Consider the following 22,860-nt stretch of genomic DNA (forward strand, 5'->3'; position numbering starts at 1 on the left):
CCTTGGTCGGATATGGCAGGGAGAGTTTTTCTTCCTTCTCCCGTCTGCGTGAGATGTGGGACATTTGAGAGACTTTGAACTTTTACTGTGCTCATGGACTTCTTCATCAAGTTATGGTATTGTTGCACTGTTGTAACTATATGTTATAATTATGTGGTTTTGTTAGTTCTTTTCGGTCTTAGTCTGTCCTGTGTTTTGTGATATCACACCGGAGGAAATGTTGTATCATTTCTTAATTGCATGCATTACTAAATGACAATAAAAGAGGACTGCGTGTCTTCATAATCTAAATTGGTTTGTCCCATATGTCACCGCCCTTGTCCCGTATTTCCCCCGCTAAGGTAGAGCGTTCCTATGAAACCTTTCGTGCCAAAATGGCGTAAAGCGAAGAGGCAATTACCATTAATTTATATGGGAAATTTTTTTTTCCCAGATCCAAAAAATAACCTACCAAATCATACCAAATAACACATAAAACCTAAAATAACACTAACATATAGTAAAAGCAGAAATGATATGATAAATACACAGCCTATATAAAGTAGAAATAATGTATGTACAGTGTAGTTTCACTGAACAGAATCGCCAAAAACAATTTGTAGAAGAAAATTGGCACGTAAACGCATGCGCACACAGGTGCCCGTGCAAGTCTTCATGGTCATGGTAGTCTTTCTTGGGGTAAACACAACGTATTTGACTGCTACTCTTGTCCGCTAGCGACCCTCCAAACCCCCTCCCCCTGGGTCGGCCAGTCCACAAGAATATTGTCAATAATAAACCAGTCCGCAGTGCAAAAAAGGTTGGGGACCCCTGACAGAGACAAAGTATATAAGGAAAAATTTGATAGGAAAGGATAACTATTTAGGACTGGCAAGTCTGAAACCAGAGCCAACTACATTCAAAATTCTCTAACCAGCAGCCATGTTGCGGATTCATTGCATATACTGGGGACAAAGTACTTTTATTTTGTTCACTTGGTGGCAGGGGGTTTCTGTTTTTCATCAGTGTTCAGTAATATCAGTTATTTTCACTCTTCAAAATGTCACTGACATTATTCATTAATTTTTGGTCTCTGGATTAGTGTTACTAACAATTATTAAACTTCAGCATTGTTATTTATTAAACTGAATCTTCATTTTTCACATAATTTATTTCTTGTTCTACTTCTGCTTGAGCATTTACACTTCCCACCTTTGTTTAACCACCAAAATAACACAAGCAACAGAATAGATTCTGGCATGGTTCCGGAGGACTGGAAGATTGCAAATGTCACTCCGCTATTTAAGAAGGGGGCAAGGAAGCAAAAAGGAAATTATAGACCTGTTAGCTTGACATCCACTGTTGGGAAGTTGTTGGAGTCGATTGTCAAGGATGAGGTTACAGAGTACCTGGAGGTATATGACAAGATAGGCAGAACTCAGCATGGATTCCTTAAAGGAAAATCCTGCCTGACAGCCTATTACAATTTTTTGAGGAAATTACCAGTGGGTTAGACAAGGAAGAAGCAGTGGATGTTGTATATTTGGATTTTCAGAAGGCCTTTGACAAGGTGCCACACATGAGGCTACTTAACAAGATAAGAGCCCATGGAATTACAGGAAAGTTACATACGTGGATAGAGCGTTGGCTGATTGGCGGGAAACAGAGAGTGGGAATAAAGGGATCCTATTCTGGTTGGCTGCCGGTTACCAGTGGTGTTCCACAGGGGTCCGTGTTGGGGCTGCTTCTTTTTACATTGTACATCAACGATTTGGATTATGGAATAGATGGCTTTGTGGCTAAGTTTGTTGATGATACGAAGATAGGTGGAGGGGCCGGTAGTGCTGAGGAAACGGAGAGTCTGCAGAGAGACTTGGATAGATTGGAAGAATGGGCGAAGAAGTGGCAAATGAAATACAATGTTGGAAAGTGTATGGTTATGCACTTTGGCGGAAGAAATAAACGGGCAGACTATTATTTAAATGGGGAAAGAATTCAAAGTTCTGAGATGCAACAGGACTTGGGAGTCCTCGTACAGGATACCCTTAAGATTAACCTCCAGGCTGAGTCGGTAGTGAAGAAGGCGAATGAAATGTTGGCACTCATTTCTAGAGGAATAGAGTATAGGAGCAGGGATGTGATGTTGAGGGTCTATAAGGCGCTAGTGAGACCTCACTTGGAGTACTGTGGGCAGTTTTGGTCTCCTTATTTAAGAAAGGATGTGCTGACGTTGGAGAGGGTACAGAGAAGATTCACTAGAATGATTCCAGGAATGAGAGGGTTAACATATGAGGAACGTTTGTCCGCTCTTGGACTGTATTCCTTGGAGTTTAGAAGAATGAGGGGAGACCTCATAGAAACATTTCGAATGTTGAAAGGCGTGGACAGAGTGGATGTGGCAAAGTTGTTTCCCATGATGGGGAAGTCTAGTACGAGAGGACATGACTTAAGGATTGAAGGGCGCCCATTCAGAACAGAAATGCGAAGAAATTTTTTTAGTCAGAGGGTGGTGAATCTATGGAATTTGTTACCACGGGCAGCAGTCATTGGGTGTACTTAAGGCAGAGATTGATAGGTATCTGAGTAGCCAGGGCATCAAAGGTGGGACTAAATGGGAGAATGGATCAGCTGATGATAAAATGGCAGAGCAGACTCGATGGGCCGAATGACCGACTTCTGCTCCTTTGTCTTATGGTCTAATTCATAAGCAAATAGGCTTTACTTTCCTCTCACAACTGTGTAATCCAAACCACCAGCATTTGTGCTTTTTTCCATCATCCCAGTGCTTTAATAAACAAATACAGAGCTTTATAATTTTGTTGAGTGCTTCAAATAGAAACAGATTGCTCAAATTTCTGAGCCTTGGACCTTTCTAAAATTGCAGCAATAGAAAGCAGGTCTGTGCATAGTGCATTTTGATAGTTGTGACGGGAGTTGGTAGATTTTCCATATAAATTACTAGCTTGCTCATGATTCCACTTGAAAGATTAAATGACAATCATAGGGATACTTGACAATCTTGACAAAAAATTAGGCATTCATTATCATAAATTCATTATCAGCTGCTTCAGGGTATTGTAACCTGATACAATGCTAATTTATTGAAATATTCAAATCCTACTGAAAATATATTTTAAAAGTTCCAAACCCATTTTAATTTGAATTTAAAATACTGTGGAAAAAATCCAGTGTCAGTTCAGTACTGTAAGTTGACAGTTCTGAATAAATCTACATTCATAATTTAATTGTACTGTTTCATTGTACCTCACTTATTTTGTGCATTGCAAGCAACTTTCTTGCTAAACGCAGTGCAGCTCATTTATGTTTATAGAATGTACTTAGGATAATGTCTTTTAGATATTGTGCATTTTGAAATGAATATGTGGTATAAATATGCTTGAGGGACTTGGTATTCAACTGTTTGGTAAATTTCTGGCTTTCATTCCTCTACTGCAAGTAAATGAAACATGAAGGATTATATAAATACAACATATGCATTAAAAATGTACATTAAAATACTCTTTAACAATGCGGTAGAGTAGTAAGATAAGCTTTTCAGTGCAGGAATGTAGCACGTAGCATGTCTTGGTGAGCAGGATTAAGAAAAACCCAAAGGCATTCTAAAAGTTTGTGAAGAGCAAGAGGATAAGACATGAGAGAGTAGGACCAATCAAGTGTGACGGTGGAAAAGTGTGTATGGAACCAGAGGAGATAGCGGAGATACTTAATGAATACTTTGTTTGAGTATTCACTACGGAAAAGGATCTTAACAATTGTAGGGATAACTTACAGCAGGTTGAAATGCTTGAGCATATAGACATTAAGAAAGAGGATGTGCAGGAGCTTTTGGAAAGCACCAAGTTGGATAATTGTCCGGGACCGGGTGAGATGTACCCCAGGTTACTGTGGGAGGTGAGGGAGGAGATTGCTGAGCCTCTGGCAACGATCTTTGCATCATCAATGGGGACGGGAGAGGTTCCGGAGGATTGGAGGTTTGCAGATGTTGTTCCCTTATTCAAGAAAGGGAGTAGAGATAGCCCAGGAAATTATAGACCAGTGAGTCTTATTTCAGTGGTTGGTAAGTTGATGGAGAAGATCCTGAGAGGCAGAATTTATGGACATTTGGAGAGGCATAATATGATTAGGAATAGTCAGCATGGCTTTGTCAAAGGCCTTACGAGCTTGATTTAATTTTTTGAGGATGTGACTAAACACATTGATGAAGGTAGAGGAGTAGATGTAGTGTATATGAATTTCAGCAACGCATTTGATAAGGTACCCCATGCAAGGCTTATTGAGAAAGTAAGCAGGCATGGGATCCAAGGGGATCTTGCTTTGTGGATCCAGAGTTGCTCTGCTCACAAAATGCAAAGAGTGGTTGTAGACGGATTATATTCTGCATGTAGTTGGGTGTGCCTCGGATCTATTCTGGGACCCCTTCTTTTCGTGATATTTATAAATGACCTGAGTGAGGAAATGGAGGGATGGGTTAATAAATTTGCTGATGACACAAAGGTTGATGGTGTTATGGATAGTGTGGAGAGCTGTCAGAGATTACAGCAGGATATCAATAGGATGCAAACTGGGCTGAGAAGTGGCTGATGGAGTTCAACCCAGATAAGTGTGAGGTAGTTCATTTTGGTAGTTCAAATATGATAGCAGAATATAGTCTTAATGGTAAGACTCTTGGCAGTGTGGAGGTTCAAAGGGTTCTTGGGGTCCGAGTCCATAGGACACTCAAAGCTGCTGCGCAGGTTGACTCTGTGGTTAAGAAGGCATACGGTGCATTGGCCTTCATCAATCGTGGGATTGAGTTTAAGAGCCGAGGGGTAATGTTACAACTATATAGGACCCTGGTCAGACCCCACTTGGAGTACTGTGCTCACCTCACTACAGGAAGGATGTATAAACTATAGAAAGGGTGCAGAGGAGATTTACAAAGACATTGCCTGGATTGGGGAGCATGCCTTATGTGAATAGGTTGAGTGACCTTGACCTCTTCTCCTTGGAGCGGTGGAGGATGAGAGGTGACCTGATAGGGGTGTATAAGGTGTTGGGAGGCATTAATCGTGTGGATAGTCAGAGGCTTTTTCCCAGAGCTGAGAGGGCTAGCGCGAGAGGGCACAGTTTTAAGGTGCTTGGAAGTAGGTACAGAGGAGATGTCAGGGGTAAGTTTTTTTACGCAGAGAGTGGTGGGAGCGTGGAATGGGCTGCCGGCAACAGTGGTGAGGGTGGACATGATAGGGTCTTTTAAGAGTCTCCTGGATAGGTACATGGAGCTTAGAAAAGTAGAGGGCTATGGGTAACCCTAGGTAATTTCTAAAGTAAGTACATGTTCGGCACAGCATTGTGGGCCAAAGGGCCTGTATTGTGCTGTAGGTTTTCTATGTTGATGATGTGAAGGCTGTTCAATGAACTCCAGACTTCATTGTGAGATGTTGTTCTGTAAGTTGCTCAATTAAGAACTCAGTGACATTGTAAATTATCCCATTCTGGTTTAGGTACAATCTTTCACACTCCTACCTTTGCCAACAGTGGTTCAGAACCTACTGCTCATCCTCAGGCACCAGTCCTTCAGCCACACATTTACCTCGCCTAAATTTCTGATATTCACTAGCTTGTAGCAGCAGAAGCAATCGAGACAGTATAGCGTTTGAGATCCTGATCTTTAAAATGCTACCTAGCTCTCTAAACTCATGTTGCAGGACCTCATTCATCCTTTCTGCACCTATATGTTATTGATCTTAACATGCACCGAAACTGTTGGATGTTCAGTTTCCTTCTTCTGACTATCCAGCAGCTGCTCTGAGACATCCTTGGCCCTAGCACCAACGATTCAACGTACTTGGAATTTTGTTTGTAGTCATAGAAATGCCTGTTGCTCTCCTCACACCAAAATACCCTTTTGGACTCTGATAGGGCTCAATCTTTCTTACCCTTTTAATCCATTATGTATTCATGTAACACTTAGGGGATTCCTTGATTTTAACTAGACATTTCTTTTCAGAAGACCATAAGACATAGGAGCAAAATTAGACCATTTGGCCCATAGGGTCTGCACTGCAATTTCATCATGGCTGATCCATTTTTCTTCTCAGCCCCAATCTCCTATCTTCTCCCCGTATCACTCTATGCCTTGACCAATCAAGAATCTATCAACATCTGTCTTAAATATACATACAGACTTGGCCTCCACAGCTGCCTGTAGCAACGAACTCCACAGATTCACCACTTTTTGGCTAAAGAAATTCCTCTGCATTTCTAGATGCCCCTCTATTCTAAGGCTGTGTCTCTGGTCTTGGACTCGCCTACAACAGGAAATATCCTCTCCACATATCCACTCTATCAAGGCCTTTCACCATTAGGTCAGCCCCATTCTTCTAAATTCGAATGAATACAGGCTCAGAGCCGTCAAATGCTCTTCATATGACAGGTCTTTCAAACCTGGAATCATTTTCATGAATCTCCTTTGAATCATGTCCAGTTTCAGCACATCCCTTCTAAGATAACAGGCCCTAAACTGCTCAAGTCCAAGTGAGGCCTCACCAGTGTTTTATAAAGTCTCAACATTACATACTTGCTTTTATATTCTAGTCCTCTTGAAATTAATGCAAATATCACATTTGCCTTCCTCACCATATGCTCAACAGGCAAATTAACCTTTAGGAAATCCTACACAACAACTCCCAAGTCCCTTTGCGCCTCACTTTTTTCGTATTTTCTCGCCATTTAGAAAATTGAAAAAACACTTTCATTTCTTCTACCAAAGTGCATGACTATTCACTTCCTGACACTGTATTCCATATGCTACTTCTTTGCCCATTCTTGTAATCTGTCCAAGTCGTTCTGTAGCCTTGCTACTTGCTCAAAGCTACCTGCCCCTCCACTTATCTTCATAGCATCTGCAAAATTTGCAACGAAGCCATCAATTCCATCATCCAAATTATTAACATATAACGTAAAAAGAATCAGTCCAAATAAAGACCCTTATGGAACACCACAAGTCACCGGCAGCCAACTAGAAAAGGCACCCTTTATTCCCACTCATTGCCTCCTGCCAGTCAGCCACTGTTTTATCCGTGCTCGATTCTTCCCTGTAATACCTTGTTAAGCAGCCTCGTGTGTGGCACCTTGCCAAAGGCCTTCTGAAAATCCAAATACACGACATCAACCTATTTTCCTTTGTCTATCCTGCTTGTTGTTATTTCTTTAAAGCATTCCAACAGATTTGTCAGACAAGATTTTCCCTTGAGGAAACCGTGTTGACTATGGTTTATTTTATCATGTGTCTCCAAGTACCCAAAACTACATCCTTAACAATCAAATCCAACATCTTCCCAACCATTGAGGTCAGACTTACTGGCCTATAATTTCTTTTCTTCTGCCTCTTTCCCTTCTTTAAGAGTGGAGTGACATTTGCAATTTTCCATCTACTGGAACCATTTCAGAATCTAGTGATTCTTGAAAGATCATTACTAATGCTTCCACAATCTCATCAGCTACCTGTTTCAGAACCCTGGAATGTAACACCATCTGGTCCAGGTGACTTATCTACCTTCAGACCTTTCAGTTTCCCAGGAATCTCTCTCTAATTATAGTAACTTCACACATTTCATGACCCCTGACCACTGGAACTTCCACCATATTGTTAGTGTCTTCCACAGTTAAGGATGATGCAAAATACTTATTCAGTTTGTCTACCATTTCCTTGTCCCCCATTAATACCTATCCAGCAGTCCGATATCCACCCTTGCCTCTCTTTTACAATTTATGTATCTGAAGAAACTTTTGGTATCCTCTTTAATATTATTGGCTAGTTTACTTTTGTATTCCATCTTTACCTTAATGACTTTTTAGTTGTCTTTTGTTGGTATTTGAAAGCTTCGCAGTCTTCTAACTTCTCACTAATTTTTGCTCTATTATATGCCCTCTCTTTGGCTTTTATGTTGGCTTTGACTTATCCTGTTATCCATGATTATGTAATCTTTCCTTTAGAATATTTCTTCCTCTTTGGGGTGTATATATCCTGTGCCTTCGGAATTGCTTTCAGAGATTCCAGCCATTGCTGCTCTGTCGTCATCCCTGACAATGTTCTTTTCCAATCAATTCTGGCCAACTCCTCTCTCATGCCCTATAATCCCTTTACTCCACTGTAATACTGATACATCTGATGTTAGCTGCTGCTACTCAAAATTCAGGGTAAATTCAATCATATTATGATCCCATGCCCCTAAGGGTTCTTTTAGCTTAAGCTCTCTAATCAATTCCGGTTCATTGCACAACACCCAATCCAGAATAGCTGTTCCTCTCGTGGGCTTAACCTTGAGTTGCTCTAAAAAGTCATCTCGTAGGCATTCTAGAAAGTCCTCTCCTGGGATCCAGCACCAACCTGATTTTCCCAATCTACCTGCATATTGAAATCCCCATGACTATTGTAACGTTGTCCTTATGGCAAGCATTTTCTATCTCCCGTTGTAATTTGTAGACTACATCCTTACTACTGTTTGTAGCTTTGTACATAACTCTCATCAGGATCGTTTTACCCTTGCAGTTCATTAGCTCTTTCCACAATGATTCAACACCTTCCAACCCTATGTCATCCCTTTCTAAAGATTTGATTTCTTTTTTTACCAACAGAACAACATCATCCCCTCTGCCTTCCTGCCTATCATAAGTCCATAAGATTTTGGAGCAGAAGCAGGCCAGTCGGCCCATTGAGTCTGCTCCACCATTTAACCATGAGCTGATCCAGTCATCCCCACTCCCCTGCCTTCTCCACATACCCTTTGATGCCCTGGCTAATCAAGAACCTATCTATCTCTGCCTTAAATGCACCCAATGACTTGGCCTCCACAGCCACTCGTGGCAACAAATTCCAGAGATTTACCACTCTCTGACTAAAGTAATTTCTCTGCATCTCTGTTCTAAATGGACATCTTTCCATCCTGAAGTTGTGCCCTCTTGCCCTAGACTCTACTGTTGGAAATAACTTTGCCATATTTAATCTGTTCAGGCCTTTTAACATTCAGAATGTTTCTATGAGATCCCCCCTCATTCTCCTGAACTCCAGGGAATACAGCGCAAGAGCTGCCAGACGTTCCTCATACAGTAACCCTTTCATTCCTGGAATCATTCTCGTGAATCTTCTCTGAACCCTCTCCAATGTCAGTATATCCTTTCTAAAATAAGAAGCCTAAAACTGCATACAGTACTCCAGGTGTGGTCTCACGAGTGCCTTATAGAGCCTCAACATCACATCCCTGCTCATATTTTCTATACCTCTAAAAATGAATGCCAACATTGCATTCGCCTTCTTCACCACTGACTCAACCTGGAGATTAACCTTTAGGATATTGTGCACAAGGACTCCCAAGTCCCTTTGCATCTCTATTTTGAATTCTCTCCTCATGTTAAATAATAGTCTGCCCATTTACTTCTTCCACCAAAGTGCATAGCCATACACTTTCCAACATTGTATTTCATTTGCCACTTCTTTGCCCATTCCCCTAAATTATCTAAGTCTCCCTGCAGGCTGCCTTGTTTCCTCAACACTACCCGCTCCTCCACCTACTTTTGTATCATCAGCAAATTTAGCCACAAATCCATTAATCCCATAGTCCATATCATTGACCTACATCGTAAAAAGCAACGGTCCCAGCACCAGCCCCTATGGAACACCAGCAGCCAGCCAGAATAGGATCCCTTTATTCCCACTCTGTTTTCTGCCGATCAGCCTATGCTCCACCCATGCTAGTAACTTCCCTGTAATTCCATGGGCTCTTATCTTGCTAAGCAGCCTCATGTGCGGCACTTTGTCAAAGGCCTTCTGAAAATCCAAGTACACCACATCCACTGCATCTCCTTTGTCTACTCTGCTTGTAATTTCCTCAAAAAATTGCAGTAGGTTTGTCAGGCAGGATTTTCCTTTCAGGAAACCATGCTGGCTTTGGCCTATCTTGTCATGTGCCTCCAAGTACTCCGTAATCTCAGCCCTAACAATCAATTCCAACAACTTCCCAACCACTGATGTCAGGCTGACGGCTCTATAGTTTCCTTTCTGCTGCCTCCTACCCTTCTTAAATAGCGGAGTAACATTTGCAATTTTCCAGTCATCCAGTACAATGTCAGAATCTATTGATTCTTGAAAGATCATTGTTAATGCCTCCACAATCTTTCCAGCTACTTCCTTCAGAGCCTGAGGGTGCATTCTATCAGGTCCAGGAGATTTATCCGCCCTCAGACCATTAAGCTTCCTGAGCACCTTCTCAGTTGTAATTTTCACTGCACATACTCCACTTCCCTCTTCCCTGACAATCTTGAATGTCTGGTATACTGCAGATGTCTTCCACTGTGAAGACTGATGCAAAACATGCATTCAGTTCCTCTGTCATCACTGCATCTCTCATTACAATATCTCCAGTGTCATTTTCTATTGGTCCTCTACCCTCAACTCTCTTTTACCCTTTATATACTTTAAAAAGTTTTTAGTATCATCTTCTAAATTCATTACCAGCTTCCTATCATAATTCATCTTTTCCTTCCTAATGACCTTTTTCGTTTCCTTCTGCAAGTTTTTAAAAGCTTCCCAATCCTCTATCTTCCCATCAGCGTTGGCTTCCTTGTATGCCCTATCTTTTGCTTTTACCTTGGCTCTGGCTTCACTTGTCAGCCACAGTAGTGTCCTTCTTCCATTCGAAAATTTCTTCTTATTTGGAATATATCTGTCTTGCGCTTCCCTCATTTTTCACAGAAAGTCCAGCCATTGCTGCTCTGCTGTCCTTCCTGCTAGTGTCCCTTTCCATTCAACTTTGGCCAGTTCCCCTCTCATGCCATTTCCTTTATTCCAATGAAATAGCAACACATTGGAATTTAGTTTCTCCTTCTCAAATTTCAAAGTGAACTCAATCGTATTCTGATCACTGTTCGCTAAGGGTTCCTTAACGTTAAGCTCTCTTATCCCTTCAGGATCATTGCATAACACCTAATCCAGCACAGCTGAACACCTAGCGGGCTCAACAACAAGCTGTTCTAAAAAGCCATCCCTTAGACATTCTGCAAATTTCCTCTCTTGAGATCCAGTACTGCCCTGGTTTTCCCAATCCACATTCGTGTTAAAATCCCCACAATTATCGTGACAATGCCCTTCTGACACGGTTTTTTTATCTCCTGCTGTAATTTGTAATCCACTTCCCGGCTGCTGTTTGGAGGCCTGTATACAACTGCTATTAGGGTCCTTTTACCCTTGCTATTTCTTAATTCAACCCATAGAGACTCTACACCTTCCAATCCTATGTCATCTCTTTCTAATGATTTAATATTATGTCTTGTACACGGCCACACCACTTCCTCTGCCTAATAAACTTACTTTCCGATACATTGTATATCCTTGGACTTTCATCTCCTAATGGCAACCATGCTTTAACCAAGTTTCAGAGATGGCCACAACGACATACTTGCCAAGCTGAATTTCAAGATCATCCATTTTATTTCTTATGCTGCGTACATTCAAATATAACACTTTCAGTCCAGTATTTGTTGCTTTCTGTTTTAACTGCACGATGCCTGTATTGCCCTGTAACTCATCCCACTGGCTGTGATTTTGCCTCATCTCCTGCCTGTCTTTTCTATCATCTCTGTTGCACACTATCTTTGATTTATTTCTGTTCCCCGCTTCCTCAGCCCTATCACTCCGGTTCCCATCCTTTTGCCAAACAGACCCTCCCTATCTGCTAGGATATTGGACCCCTTTGAGATCAGGTGTAACCTGTCTTTTTGTACAGGTCGTACTTCCCCCAGAAGAGATCCCAATGATCTAGGAGCCCGAAGCCCTGCCCCCTACATCAGTCTCTCAGCCACAAATTAGGATGCCTGATCATGCTATTCTTGCGCTTGTTAACACATGGCACAGGCAGCAATCCTAAGATTACTACCCTGGAGGTACTGCTTTTCAGCTTCCTACCTAACTACCTGAATTCTCTCTTCAGGACCTCCTCCCTTTTTCTACCAATGTCATTGGTACCAATGTGTACCAAGACTTCTGGCTGTTCACCTTCTCTCTTCAGAATACTCTGCACCCGATCCAAGATATCCTGTACCCCAGCACCTGGGAGGCAGCGCACCATGCGGGCATCTCTATGAGGCTGACGGAGCTTCCTGTCTGTTCCCCACTATGGAATCCTTTCAATACAATGTGTATCCATGGACATTAAGCTCCCAGCTATAATCTTCTTTCAGCCAGGATTCAAGATGTCTACAACATCAAACATGCCAATCTGTAACTGTGCAACAAGTTCGTTATCTTATTCCGTATACTGTACACATTCAAATGTAACACCTTCAGTCCTGAATTCACTGTCTTCGATTTTTTTTCCAACTTTTACGTTGCAACTTAATCCTGTTGACTGCAATTTTGCCTTATCATCAGCCTCTCCTTGCCAGGAGTCTCACTACACATGGCCTCTGTTTGTAAACCAACTATCTCATCTTCAGTACTATCACTCTAGCTCCCATTCCCCTGCCAAATTAGTTTAAACCCACCTGAATAACTCTAGCCAACCTGCCTGCAATGATATTGGACCCCCTCAGGTTCAGGTGTAAGCCGTCCCTTTTGTACAGGTCCTACCTTCCCCAGAATAGATCCCAATGATCTGACTACGGAATCTCCTATCAACACTGCAGTCTCCTTCACCTCTATGCTCTTCTGAGTCACAGCACCAGTCTCAGTGCCAGAGACCCAGTCACTGTGGCTCTCCACTGGTAGGCTGTCCCCCTCAATATATCTGAAGTAGTATACTTACTTCATGCACTCTTTATCTTCCTAATTTTGTTTTTAACTTCACCTCTGAAAATTTAATACTCCTCCTTGCTGTCTGCAGTGTTGAGTTCACTGTTGCTCATATTTGTCAAGTTTAGTTGAACTGTTTGAAGACCAATCAAATACTAGATTGGCAATATCTTTGGACATTGTATATGTGGATTGCCAGAAGGTATTTCACAAGTTAGCAATAGAGATTATTAATCAGGAAAAAAATGTACATGGCCTTGGGTTTGGGATTGCTTAGAGGATGGGAGTCAGGAGAGGGATAAAATATGTTTTGTCTGATTCACGGGATGTATTGAGCAGTATTCCCCAAGGCCTTAGTTTTTTTTTAACAGTATGTGCAAATTACTAAAATGCTAAAAGAACGTGTATCATAGTTATGGATGGAACTTATTTGGATGCGCACTTAGGATTGAGAAGCAAATTACAAAGGGAAGTGGGCAGACTGAGTAGGAAAAAATGGTAGCAGTTATTGAGTATGGGGCAGTATGAGATCCGGCAGTTTGGATCCAAGGAAATTGGATAGGATTAGTTTTTTATGATAAAAGGGAAGCAGTTACAGAACATATAAATCAAGGTATTCATGTACACAAATCATAAAAACCATGACTCTGCTGGCCAAAAAGCTCAATTTTGGTTTCATCAGACCATAGAACCATCTTCCAGCTGACCTCAAACTGGCAAACTGTAGCTGAGATTTCATTTGAATTTTTTTTTCAACAGCGGTTTTCTCTTTGCTGCTCTCCCATAAAGCTGCAACTGGTGACACACCTGGGCAACAGTTTATGTACAGTCTCTCCCATCTCAGCCACTGAAGGTTGTAACTCCTCCAGAGTTGTCATGGGTCTCTTGGTGGCCTCCCTCACTAGTCCCCATTTTGCATGGTTACTCAGTTTTTGAGGACGACTGCTCTAGATAGATTTACAATTTACTCTGATTGTTGCTTGGCATCCTTGATAAGTGGTTACACAAAGCAGCTTTCTCATGCATAAGCACACCCTTTCTTCATTAGTTATCTTCCAACATTATTCTCACAAGTCAGTCGAAACAAGTCAGTCAGGTTTTAGCCCTTTTAATTCTGTATATAATTCCTCAGAACTGCATAAATTTCTCAATATTGCTCAAAATAAAAATTACTGCAAAAATAATAACACTTTTAACATGTTCCCATTTACATTGTCAGTGTGCAAAATGGAACAAGTAAACTGCATTATTTGGTTTAATTATGGTCCTACAGTACACCCAAATGATCAAATGTTGTCATAAGTGAAGTTATCATTGGACATGCTGGATAAGTCCGCCTCGCCATTGTTAAACAATAACAATTTCTTGTCTACCCTTAGTTCATTCTGTGTTTGCACAGTTTGTTGTCTTTTGCACCTTGGTTGTTTGTCCATCCTATTGGGTGCAGCCTTTCATTTATTCTCGTCTTTCTATTGGGTTGTATATGGCGACATAAATGTACTTTGATAATAAACTTCGAAATTCTGAACTTTGAACAAGTGATCTATGCAGTAAACAGTGAAATGAAGTTTAAATCTTTTGGCACTGTTTAATTATTAAAAGGAATAATTAGAAAGATTATTTTCAGAAATTGGGCCCTTAATGTTTACATTTATTGTCATAAATATCTTGAATGAATGCAAGTTATTGAACCTTAATAAGAAAGATGCCATCTTCAAACTCTATTATATTGTGTAATTAATTGATTTCTCAAGTCTTTGCCTTGTTATGGAGTAGATCCCCAGTGTAATTTTCCCCAGTTAATAACAAAGGACTCAAAGATTTTGGGGGTTGTAGTAGCAATCTCTGGTTGTTCTGGGTGTTGGTTAGATTTGGTTGAGTACTGTAATCTGCCATTAAATTTATACTTGCAGTAGACTATCAGAAAAGAACTGAACAGTTTGGTAAAGACTCTGTAGAATGACTATATGTAATCATAAAATTGGAAGGATTTGTATAGCAGGCACTGTACAGTGATTTTTCTCTATTACAGTACAAAGCAAGGGAACTGCTTGCTCTCAGTAAAATTATAATTTATTGCTGGGTTCTGCATCTCATTAAGTTGTAAATTGTCACTCAGCCTCTAGAATTGGTAATTGGTTGTCAAATATACTGAGATAGAGTAAAAAGCTTGTGTGACATCCAGACTGATCATTCTTAACATAGGTACATCAAGATAAGAACAAAACGGAAAAAAAACAATGCAGAATAAAGCAGGTCAGGCAGCACCAATGGTGAGGAATGAACAGTCAATGTTATGGGTCAAGACCCTTCATCAGGACTGGAAAGGAAGGGGGAAGGAAAGAAGTACAGACTTTTAAGTGATGGGTGAAACCAGGTGTGTGGGGCAGAGGGATGAAGTACGAAGCTGGGAGGTAATAGATTAAAAAAAGGTTTAAAAAAAAGGCTGGAGAAAAAGGAATCGAATAGGTGAGGAGAATGGACCATGGGAGAAAGGGAAGGAAGAGGAGCACAAGGCTTGGGTGATAGGCAGCTGAGGAGGAGTAGTAAGAGGGATGCCAGAGTATAGAATTGAAGATGAGGGAGGCATAATATCACCAGAATTTGGAGAAATTGTTGTAATGTCATCAGGTTGGAGGCTACCTAGATGGAATATCAGGTGTATTCCTCCTACTTGAGGGTGACCTCATCGTGGCCTCATCTTCGATTCTGTATTCTGGCTCCCCTCTTACCTCTTCTTCTCACCTGCCTATTACCTACTCTTGGTGCCTTTCCTCCTTCCCTTTCTCCCAAGGTTCACTCTCCTCACCTATCAGATTCCTTCTTCAGCTCTTTACCTTTTCCACCTATCACCTCCCAGCTTCTTACTTCATTCCTCTCCCCCCCCCCACACACCTGGCTTCACCTATTACCTTCTACAAACTTGTAGCTTGTATTCCACATTCCTTCCCCCCCCCCCCCCAACCCTTCACCTTCTTATTCTGGCATCTTCCCCCTTCCTTTCCAGTCTTGAATAAGGGTCTTAGCCCAAAATGTCACCTGTTTAATCATCTTCATAGATGCTACCTGATCTGCTGAGTTTCTCCAGCATTTTGTGTGTATTGTTCTAGATTTCCAGCATCTGCAGAATCACAAGGCATGGTGTTACAGTTACAGAAAGGTTACAGTGCAGGGAGACAAATGAAGTGCAAGGGCCTTGACAAGGTAGATTGAGAGATCAAGAATTAATCCCTATCATGTTTGAGGGCCCTGTCAATTGTTAAAACAAATCTTTCAGTCATTCAATCTACACACAAATTCTAACCTACCTATTGTTCCCTTTACTTTTTTTTTCGCTTTTTTTTTCTCTTAGAAATGGTTTAATTTTTAACTTTTTTCCAGTTTGATTAAAGGCCATTAACCTTTAATGTTAACTGTTCGTCTTGCCAATATACAATCGGACCTGAGGATTCCAGCTATTTCTGTCTTCACTCTACATTTCCAGCACCTGTTGTATTTTGTTTTGCACTTATTAGTATTTTTCACTGGAAGGAAAAAGTAGATTTTAATTTACAACATTTGAACTATTGATGTACATCTGCAGTTTCTCTTTTCATGAGCGTAATACTTAATGGTAACACAGTGCTTTCTGTACAGCTTGCAGATAAGCAGGCTGTTTCCAGAGGTTGAGTCACCTAGTGCAAGGGACATGGAATTTGATTCAACAGCAGTGTAGACAGAGTTCATGGAAGGGAGGTTGATTTCCTTGATATGCTGAACTATGTCTATAGTTATTTGCAATCTTGGTCATAGCAGTTGAATTAGTTGCCCGGTCCTGGTGTGCCTCCGTGGGTCTGGGAAATGGATAAGCGTATAATGAGCGGGTTTTAAAAATGTAAAAATAAATCATTGCACCTAAACTTTATTCCCTGGTTACCCAGCTGTTTTGTACAAATATTATTCTTCGAAGTATTTGTCAAATGGTCTTCAGAACAAAATGCATTATCTTTAATAAATTATACCTATTACAAATGGTAAACAAAGGCAGATAAATGTAAGAAATGAAAAATAAGATTGCAGATGATGGAATCTTGAGGTAAAATAAACTGCTGGACAAACTCTGTGGGTCAAGCAATATCTGTGGCAGCAAAAGGGATGTGTTGATGTTTCGGGTTGTCCTAATGCAGGGTGTTGGCCCAAAACAATGTTAATGCATTCTTTTGCCACCAGAAATGCTGCTTGACTGGTGTGTTCTCCCAGCAGTTTAATTTTTGCTTGCAAGTCCAAAACCTTATGCTCAATTAAGTTCATCCAAGAGAAATTACATTGCAATGGTTAATATGTTCAATTGTACCAAAGTGGGATTGAATGGTAACAACATATACAAAATGCTGGAGGAACTCAGCAGGTCTGGCAGCATCCATGGAAAGGAATAAACAGCCAATGTTTCAGGCCAAGACTCTTCATCAATCCTGATGAAGACCTGAGGAGGGGAGTTGCAATGTAAAAGGCTGACAAAATCAAAAAGGGTGAATTCAGGACTGAATGTGGTGTATTTGAGTGTGCGCAATATACAGAATAAGGTAGATGAACTTGCAGCACGGTTACAGATTGGTAGGTACAATGTTGTAGACGTCACTTAATCATGGCTAAAAGAAAATTATAGCAGGGAACATAATGTCCAGGGATACACATTGTGTCAAAAGGACAGGCAGGAAGGCAGAGAGGTTGGCATTGCTCTGGTTTTAAAAAAATAAAACCAAATCATTAGATAGAGGTGACATAGGGTCAAAAGGTGTTGAATCATTGTGGATAGAGCTAAGGAACTGCAAGGGTGAAAAAAGATCTTGATGGGAGTTGTACACCGACCCCCGATCAGTAGTAAGGATGTGGTCTATAACACAACGGGAGATTAAAAAATGCATGCCAAAAGGACAATGTTACAATATTCATGGGTGATATCAATATGCAGGTAGATTGGGAAAATGATTGGTGCTGGATTCCAGGAGGGGGAATTTCTACAGTGGCTTTGTAGAGCAGCTCATAGTTGAGCCCAGTAAGTCAGCTATTCTGGACTGGGTGTTGTGCAAAGAACCAGAATTGATTAGAGAGCTTAAGGTAAAAGTACCCTTCAGGAAAAGTGATCATAATATGTTTGAATTCACCCTGAAATTTGAGAAGGAGAAGCTGAAGTCAGATGTATCGGTATAACCATTGAGTAAAGGGAATTAGAGGCATGAGAAAGGAGTTGGCCAGAATTGATTGGAAAAGAACATTGGCAGAGATGACAACAGAGCAGCAATGGCTGGAATTTCTAGAAGCAATTCGGAAGGCACAGGATATATGAGGAAGAAGTATTCTAACGGAAAGATGACATAACCATCAAGAGAAGTCAAAGCCAACATAAAAGCCAAAGAGAGAGTATATAATAGAACAAAAGTTAGTGGGAAGTTAGAGGGTTGGGAAGCTTTTAAAAACCAACCAAAGGCAACTAAAAATATCATTAAGAAAGTAAAAATGGAATATAAAAGTAAGCTAGCCAATAGTATTAAAAAGGATACCAAAGTTTCTTCAGAATCATAAAGTGTAAAAGAGAGCTGAGAGTGGATATTGAACTGAGGCTGGAAAGATAGTAATGGAGGACAAGGAAACGGCAGATGTACTGTATAGGTATTTTGCATCAGTCTTCATTCTGGAAGACACCTAAATGGTGGAAATTCCAGGTGTCAGTGGTCATAAAGTGTGTGAAGTTACCATAACTAGAGATGAGATTCTTGGAACCTGAATGATCTGAAGCTGGGTAAGTCTCCTGGACCAGATGGTGTATACTCCAGGGTTCTGTATGAAGTGGCTGAAGAGATTGTGGAGGTATTAGTAATGATTATTCAAGAATCACTAGATTCCAGAAGACTGGAAAATTGCAATGTCATTCCACCCTTCAAGAAGGGAGAGAAGCAGAAGAAAGGAAACTATATGCCAGTTAGTCTGACCTCAGTGGCTGGGAATATGTTGATGTCGATTATTAAGGATGAGGTCTCAGGATACTTGGACCCACATGATAAAATAAGCTGTGGTGAGCATGGTTTCCTCAGGGAAAATCTTGCCTGACAAATCTGTTGGAATCATTGAAGAAATAACAAGCAGGAACAACTAACAAAGGAGAATTGGTTAATGTTGTATATTTCAACTTTCAGAAGGCCTTTGACAAGGTGTCACACATGAGGCTGCTTAACAGGGTATTACAGGGAAGATTCTAGCATGGATAAAACAGTGGCTGATTTGCAGGAGGCGAGAGTGGGAGTAAAGGGAGCCTTGTCTGTGTTGGTTTTGATTGTTTTTACCTTATATGTCAACAATTTGGATAATGGAATTGACCTTGTTGAAAAGTTTACAGATGATATGAAGATAAATGGAGGGGCAGGTAGTTTTGAGTAAGTAGAGAGGCTACAGAAGGACTTGGACAGATCAGGAGTGATAAAGTTTAAGGATGTTGGGGAAGTAAGACACGATTCTTGGACTGTTGTAAATAATGGGTTAAAAACTTAAGTGCCACCCTATGTGTGTTGGTGAACAAATTCTGTTGCTTTTGCTGAAGAATAGGCCCGCAGTTTGTTTAGATTAAAAGCTTGCCTGATTAACAGCCTGTAGCTGCCTCTTCAAGGTGACATGAGGGCTGGAATTACTCAGTGCTCACATAGGTCATGCTTTATTGTTTTGCTCCACTGACTTAAGTCTTTTCTTTTGAGAGGTTCAATGATAAGAACATCTGTCTCTAATTAAGTCAGGAGCCTAGCTACAGTGATGGCTGGTACAGGGTGGGCTGGTACAGGGTGGAGAAATCTATTTGTAATTAAACTCTGATTTAGTGGACTCTCTTATCAAAGTAATGGGGTTTCACTCTAACTGACTTAACATACCATTGTAACTGAGTGTTGTTTGTCTGCTCATTCTATATATTGTAGCATTCTGTTTTAAAATCAGAAAGCTCATCTGAGCCTCCAAGGAGAGAGAGAGTCTCTGTCTCTCTTTGATGACTGGATCTGAGTTCTTTCTTGCCAGCTGAACTGAGTACAATAAACTGGTGAAGAGGTTAAAGTAATAACTGTGTGGTGTGATTATTGGTCCGGCAACCTTTTTTTAAGTTTACAGGAGAATGGGCAAAGAAATTGCAGATGGAATACAGTGTCAGGAAGTATGTGATCATGCATTTTGGTAGAAGAAATTGAAAAGGTTGACAATTTTCTAATTGGAGAGAAAATATAAAAACTGAGGTGCAAAGGGATTTGTGAATCCTTGTGCAGGATTTCCTAAAGGTTAATGTGCAGCTTGAGTCTGTGGTGAGGAGGGCAAATGCGATGTTTGCATTCATTTCAAGGGGACTAGAATATAAAAGCAAAGATGTAATGCTGAGACTTTATAAAACACTGATGAGGCCTCACTTGGAGCATTGTGAGCAGTTTTGGGCCCCTCATCTCAGAAAGGATGTGTTGAAATTGGAGAGGCTTCAAAGGAGGTTCACAGAAATGTTTCCATGATTCAATGGTTTGTCATATGAAGAGCGTTTGATGACTCTGGGGCTATATTCACTGGTATTCAGAAAAATGAGGGGTGACATCATTGAAACCTATTGAATGGTGCAAGGCCTTGATAGAGTGGATGTGGAGAGGATATTTCTTAAGGTGGGAGAGTCTAAGACCAAAGGACATGGCCTCAGAATAGAGGGGCATCCTTTTAGAACGGAGATGCGGAAGAATTTCTTTTGCTAAAGAGGTGACTAGGAGGCACATGATAAAATAGGCCGTAGTCAGCATGGTTTTCTCAAGGGACAGTCTTGCCTGACAAATCTGTGGAGGCCAAATGTTTATGTTTAAAGCAGTGGTTGATAGATTCTTGTTTGGTCAGGGCATGAAGGGATATGGGGAGAAGGCAGGAGATTGGGGCTGGGAGGAAAATTGGATCAGCCATGATGAAATGGCAGAGCAGATTCAATGGGCCCTATAGCCTAATTTTGCTCCTATATCTTATAGTCCTATAACTAGATCCATGTCAACCTGACTAAAGCTTGAGCTGTTGAAATATAACTGACTGACATATGTGCTTACTTGCCTAGTGCAAATATTTTTGTTAACTGATTCCTCCTCCCAGCCATGATAGCAATTTCACAATAATTCAGTTATTTTAATGGTCTAGCTTTGAATGGAAGTTTTACATTTGGGATAACCATTCTGGTGCTGTTTTCTTCTCCCACAGGATTTTAGGATTGCGGCGTGCTCCAGTAGTTGTTGGGAGATACGTAAATCTAAATACAGAGATAAAACCAGTTGCATCTGAGCAGCTTCTGAGCACCTTCCTTACAGTAGGTAAGAACCACTATTTAATTCAAGGTAACATTAAATATTTTCTTAGTTCTGTAGTACAAAGATTGGGCTGAAATGATTAGGAAACTGCCCAAGGATAGGGTGGACATTTGTCCTGCACAAATTAAGTTCTGAATCTGGCAAGATTATTAAGCTATAAGAATAGTGGGCCTGTTTTGAAATCAAGGAATATCAGTGCCCCTGCCTTCCACTTTCAGAAAATTATCCATCAGAACAAATTAACTTGGATGGTTTTGGCTCCAAGCCTCAACTTTAATCTTTGTCTTGTTGTTCCATTTTTCTCTTCCTGTTTCTGAACTAATATGTTCTGTGACACCCATCTTCTAATTCCTCAACCCTATTCCAACTCCTCCGTTCACCACCTTGCTTCCTTGTTAATTGGCATGGTTAATTATTCTCTCTACAATCCATCTATCCTTCAAATCTGCTTTAATTATCCTTCTCCATTTCAAACAAAAATGTACTGCCCCTACATCAATGCAAATTGCTCCATCAACTCTTTCCTCTCAAAGTCCTTCTTGCAATTTCCTGATTTGTGTTTTTTTTTGCCCATCTTACCAGATAACCTTGTCTGAATTCCTCCAGTCAGTTTTTACTTATGCCACAGCTTTGATCAAAATTGTTAAATGATATTTGAATCAGAATCAGGTTTATTATCACTGGCATATGTTGTTTAATTTGTTGTTTTATGGCAACAGTACAGTGCAATACATAAAAATACTATAAATTACAATAAGAAATATATGTAAAACATTAAATTAAACATTTAGTGCAAAATGAGAGCAATAATAGTGAGGTAGTGCTCATGGGTTCTTCGTCCATTCCAAAATCTGATGGTGGAGAGGAAGAAGCTGTTCCTAAAATGTTAAGTGTGTGTCTTCAGGCTCGTACCTTCTGTTGGTCCTAATGAGAAGAGAGCATGTCCTGGGTGGTGGGAGTCTTAATAATGGATGCAGCCTTCTTGAAGCATCACTTTTTGGAGATATCCTCAATGGTGGGGAAACTAGTGCCCACGATGGAGCTGACTTACTTTACCACCCTCTGCAGCTTTTCCAGCCCTGTGCATTGGCCCCATGCCAGATGGTGATGTTACCAGTTAGAATGCTCTCCACGGTCCCAAATTTCCTCAAACTCATGATGAAGTATAGCCGCTGGCATGCCTTCTTTATAGTTCTATCAGTATGTTAGTCCTAGAATAGATCGTTAGAGATGTTAATTTGAAACTGCTCACTCTTTCCACTGCTGACCCTTTGATGAGGGCAGGTGTGCGTTCCTCGACTTCCCCTTCCTGAAGTCCACAGTCAATTCTCAGTTCTTACTGATGTTGATTGCAAGCTTGTTGGTGTGACACCACTCAACCAACTGATCTGTCTGACTCCTGTACACCGTTTGTGAAAATCTTTCCATATTTGTGAAAATGAGAAAGATTATCTATCTTTTCTTATCCATCTCACCATTTGACACTGTTAAACACAGTTTGTTCATCCCTTTTCTATCCACTATTATCCACCAGGATAGGACACTATTTAGGCATGTCTTTCTGGATCTGAAAGGAATTGGTTTTTTTTTACTGTAACAATGATTGTACTATTTTATTACTGCACTTTGTTTATCATGAAGTGTAGTTTCAGGATAAGGAATCAAACAGTGAGAGAGAAGATGAGAAATTTCTACACAGATAATTGGATTTTATTTTGAAAGTTTTCACTTAATGCTGTGAATAATTTTGATTTCCATTAA

General features: G+C 40.6%; 1 protein-coding gene across 4 annotated transcripts in view; it reads left to right on the forward strand.

The window, feature by feature from the left end:
- fam20b (FAM20B glycosaminoglycan xylosylkinase) overlaps positions 1–22,860 on the forward strand; it is a 109,855-nt gene that overhangs the window by 57,831 nt on the left and 29,164 nt on the right. For all 4 annotated transcript variants that reach the window (XM_072274326.1, XM_072274327.1, XM_072274329.1 and 1 more), the window contains exon 4: positions 20,993–21,102. In XM_072274326.1, coding sequence (XP_072130427.1) covers positions 20,993–21,102 — 110 coding nt within the window. The remainder of the gene's footprint in view (positions 1–20,992; positions 21,103–22,860) is intronic.

Source organism: Mobula birostris, chromosome 12 (assembly GCF_030028105.1).
Source record: "Mobula birostris isolate sMobBir1 chromosome 12, sMobBir1.hap1, whole genome shotgun sequence".
NCBI lineage: Eukaryota > Metazoa > Chordata > Chondrichthyes > Myliobatiformes > Myliobatidae > Mobula > Mobula birostris.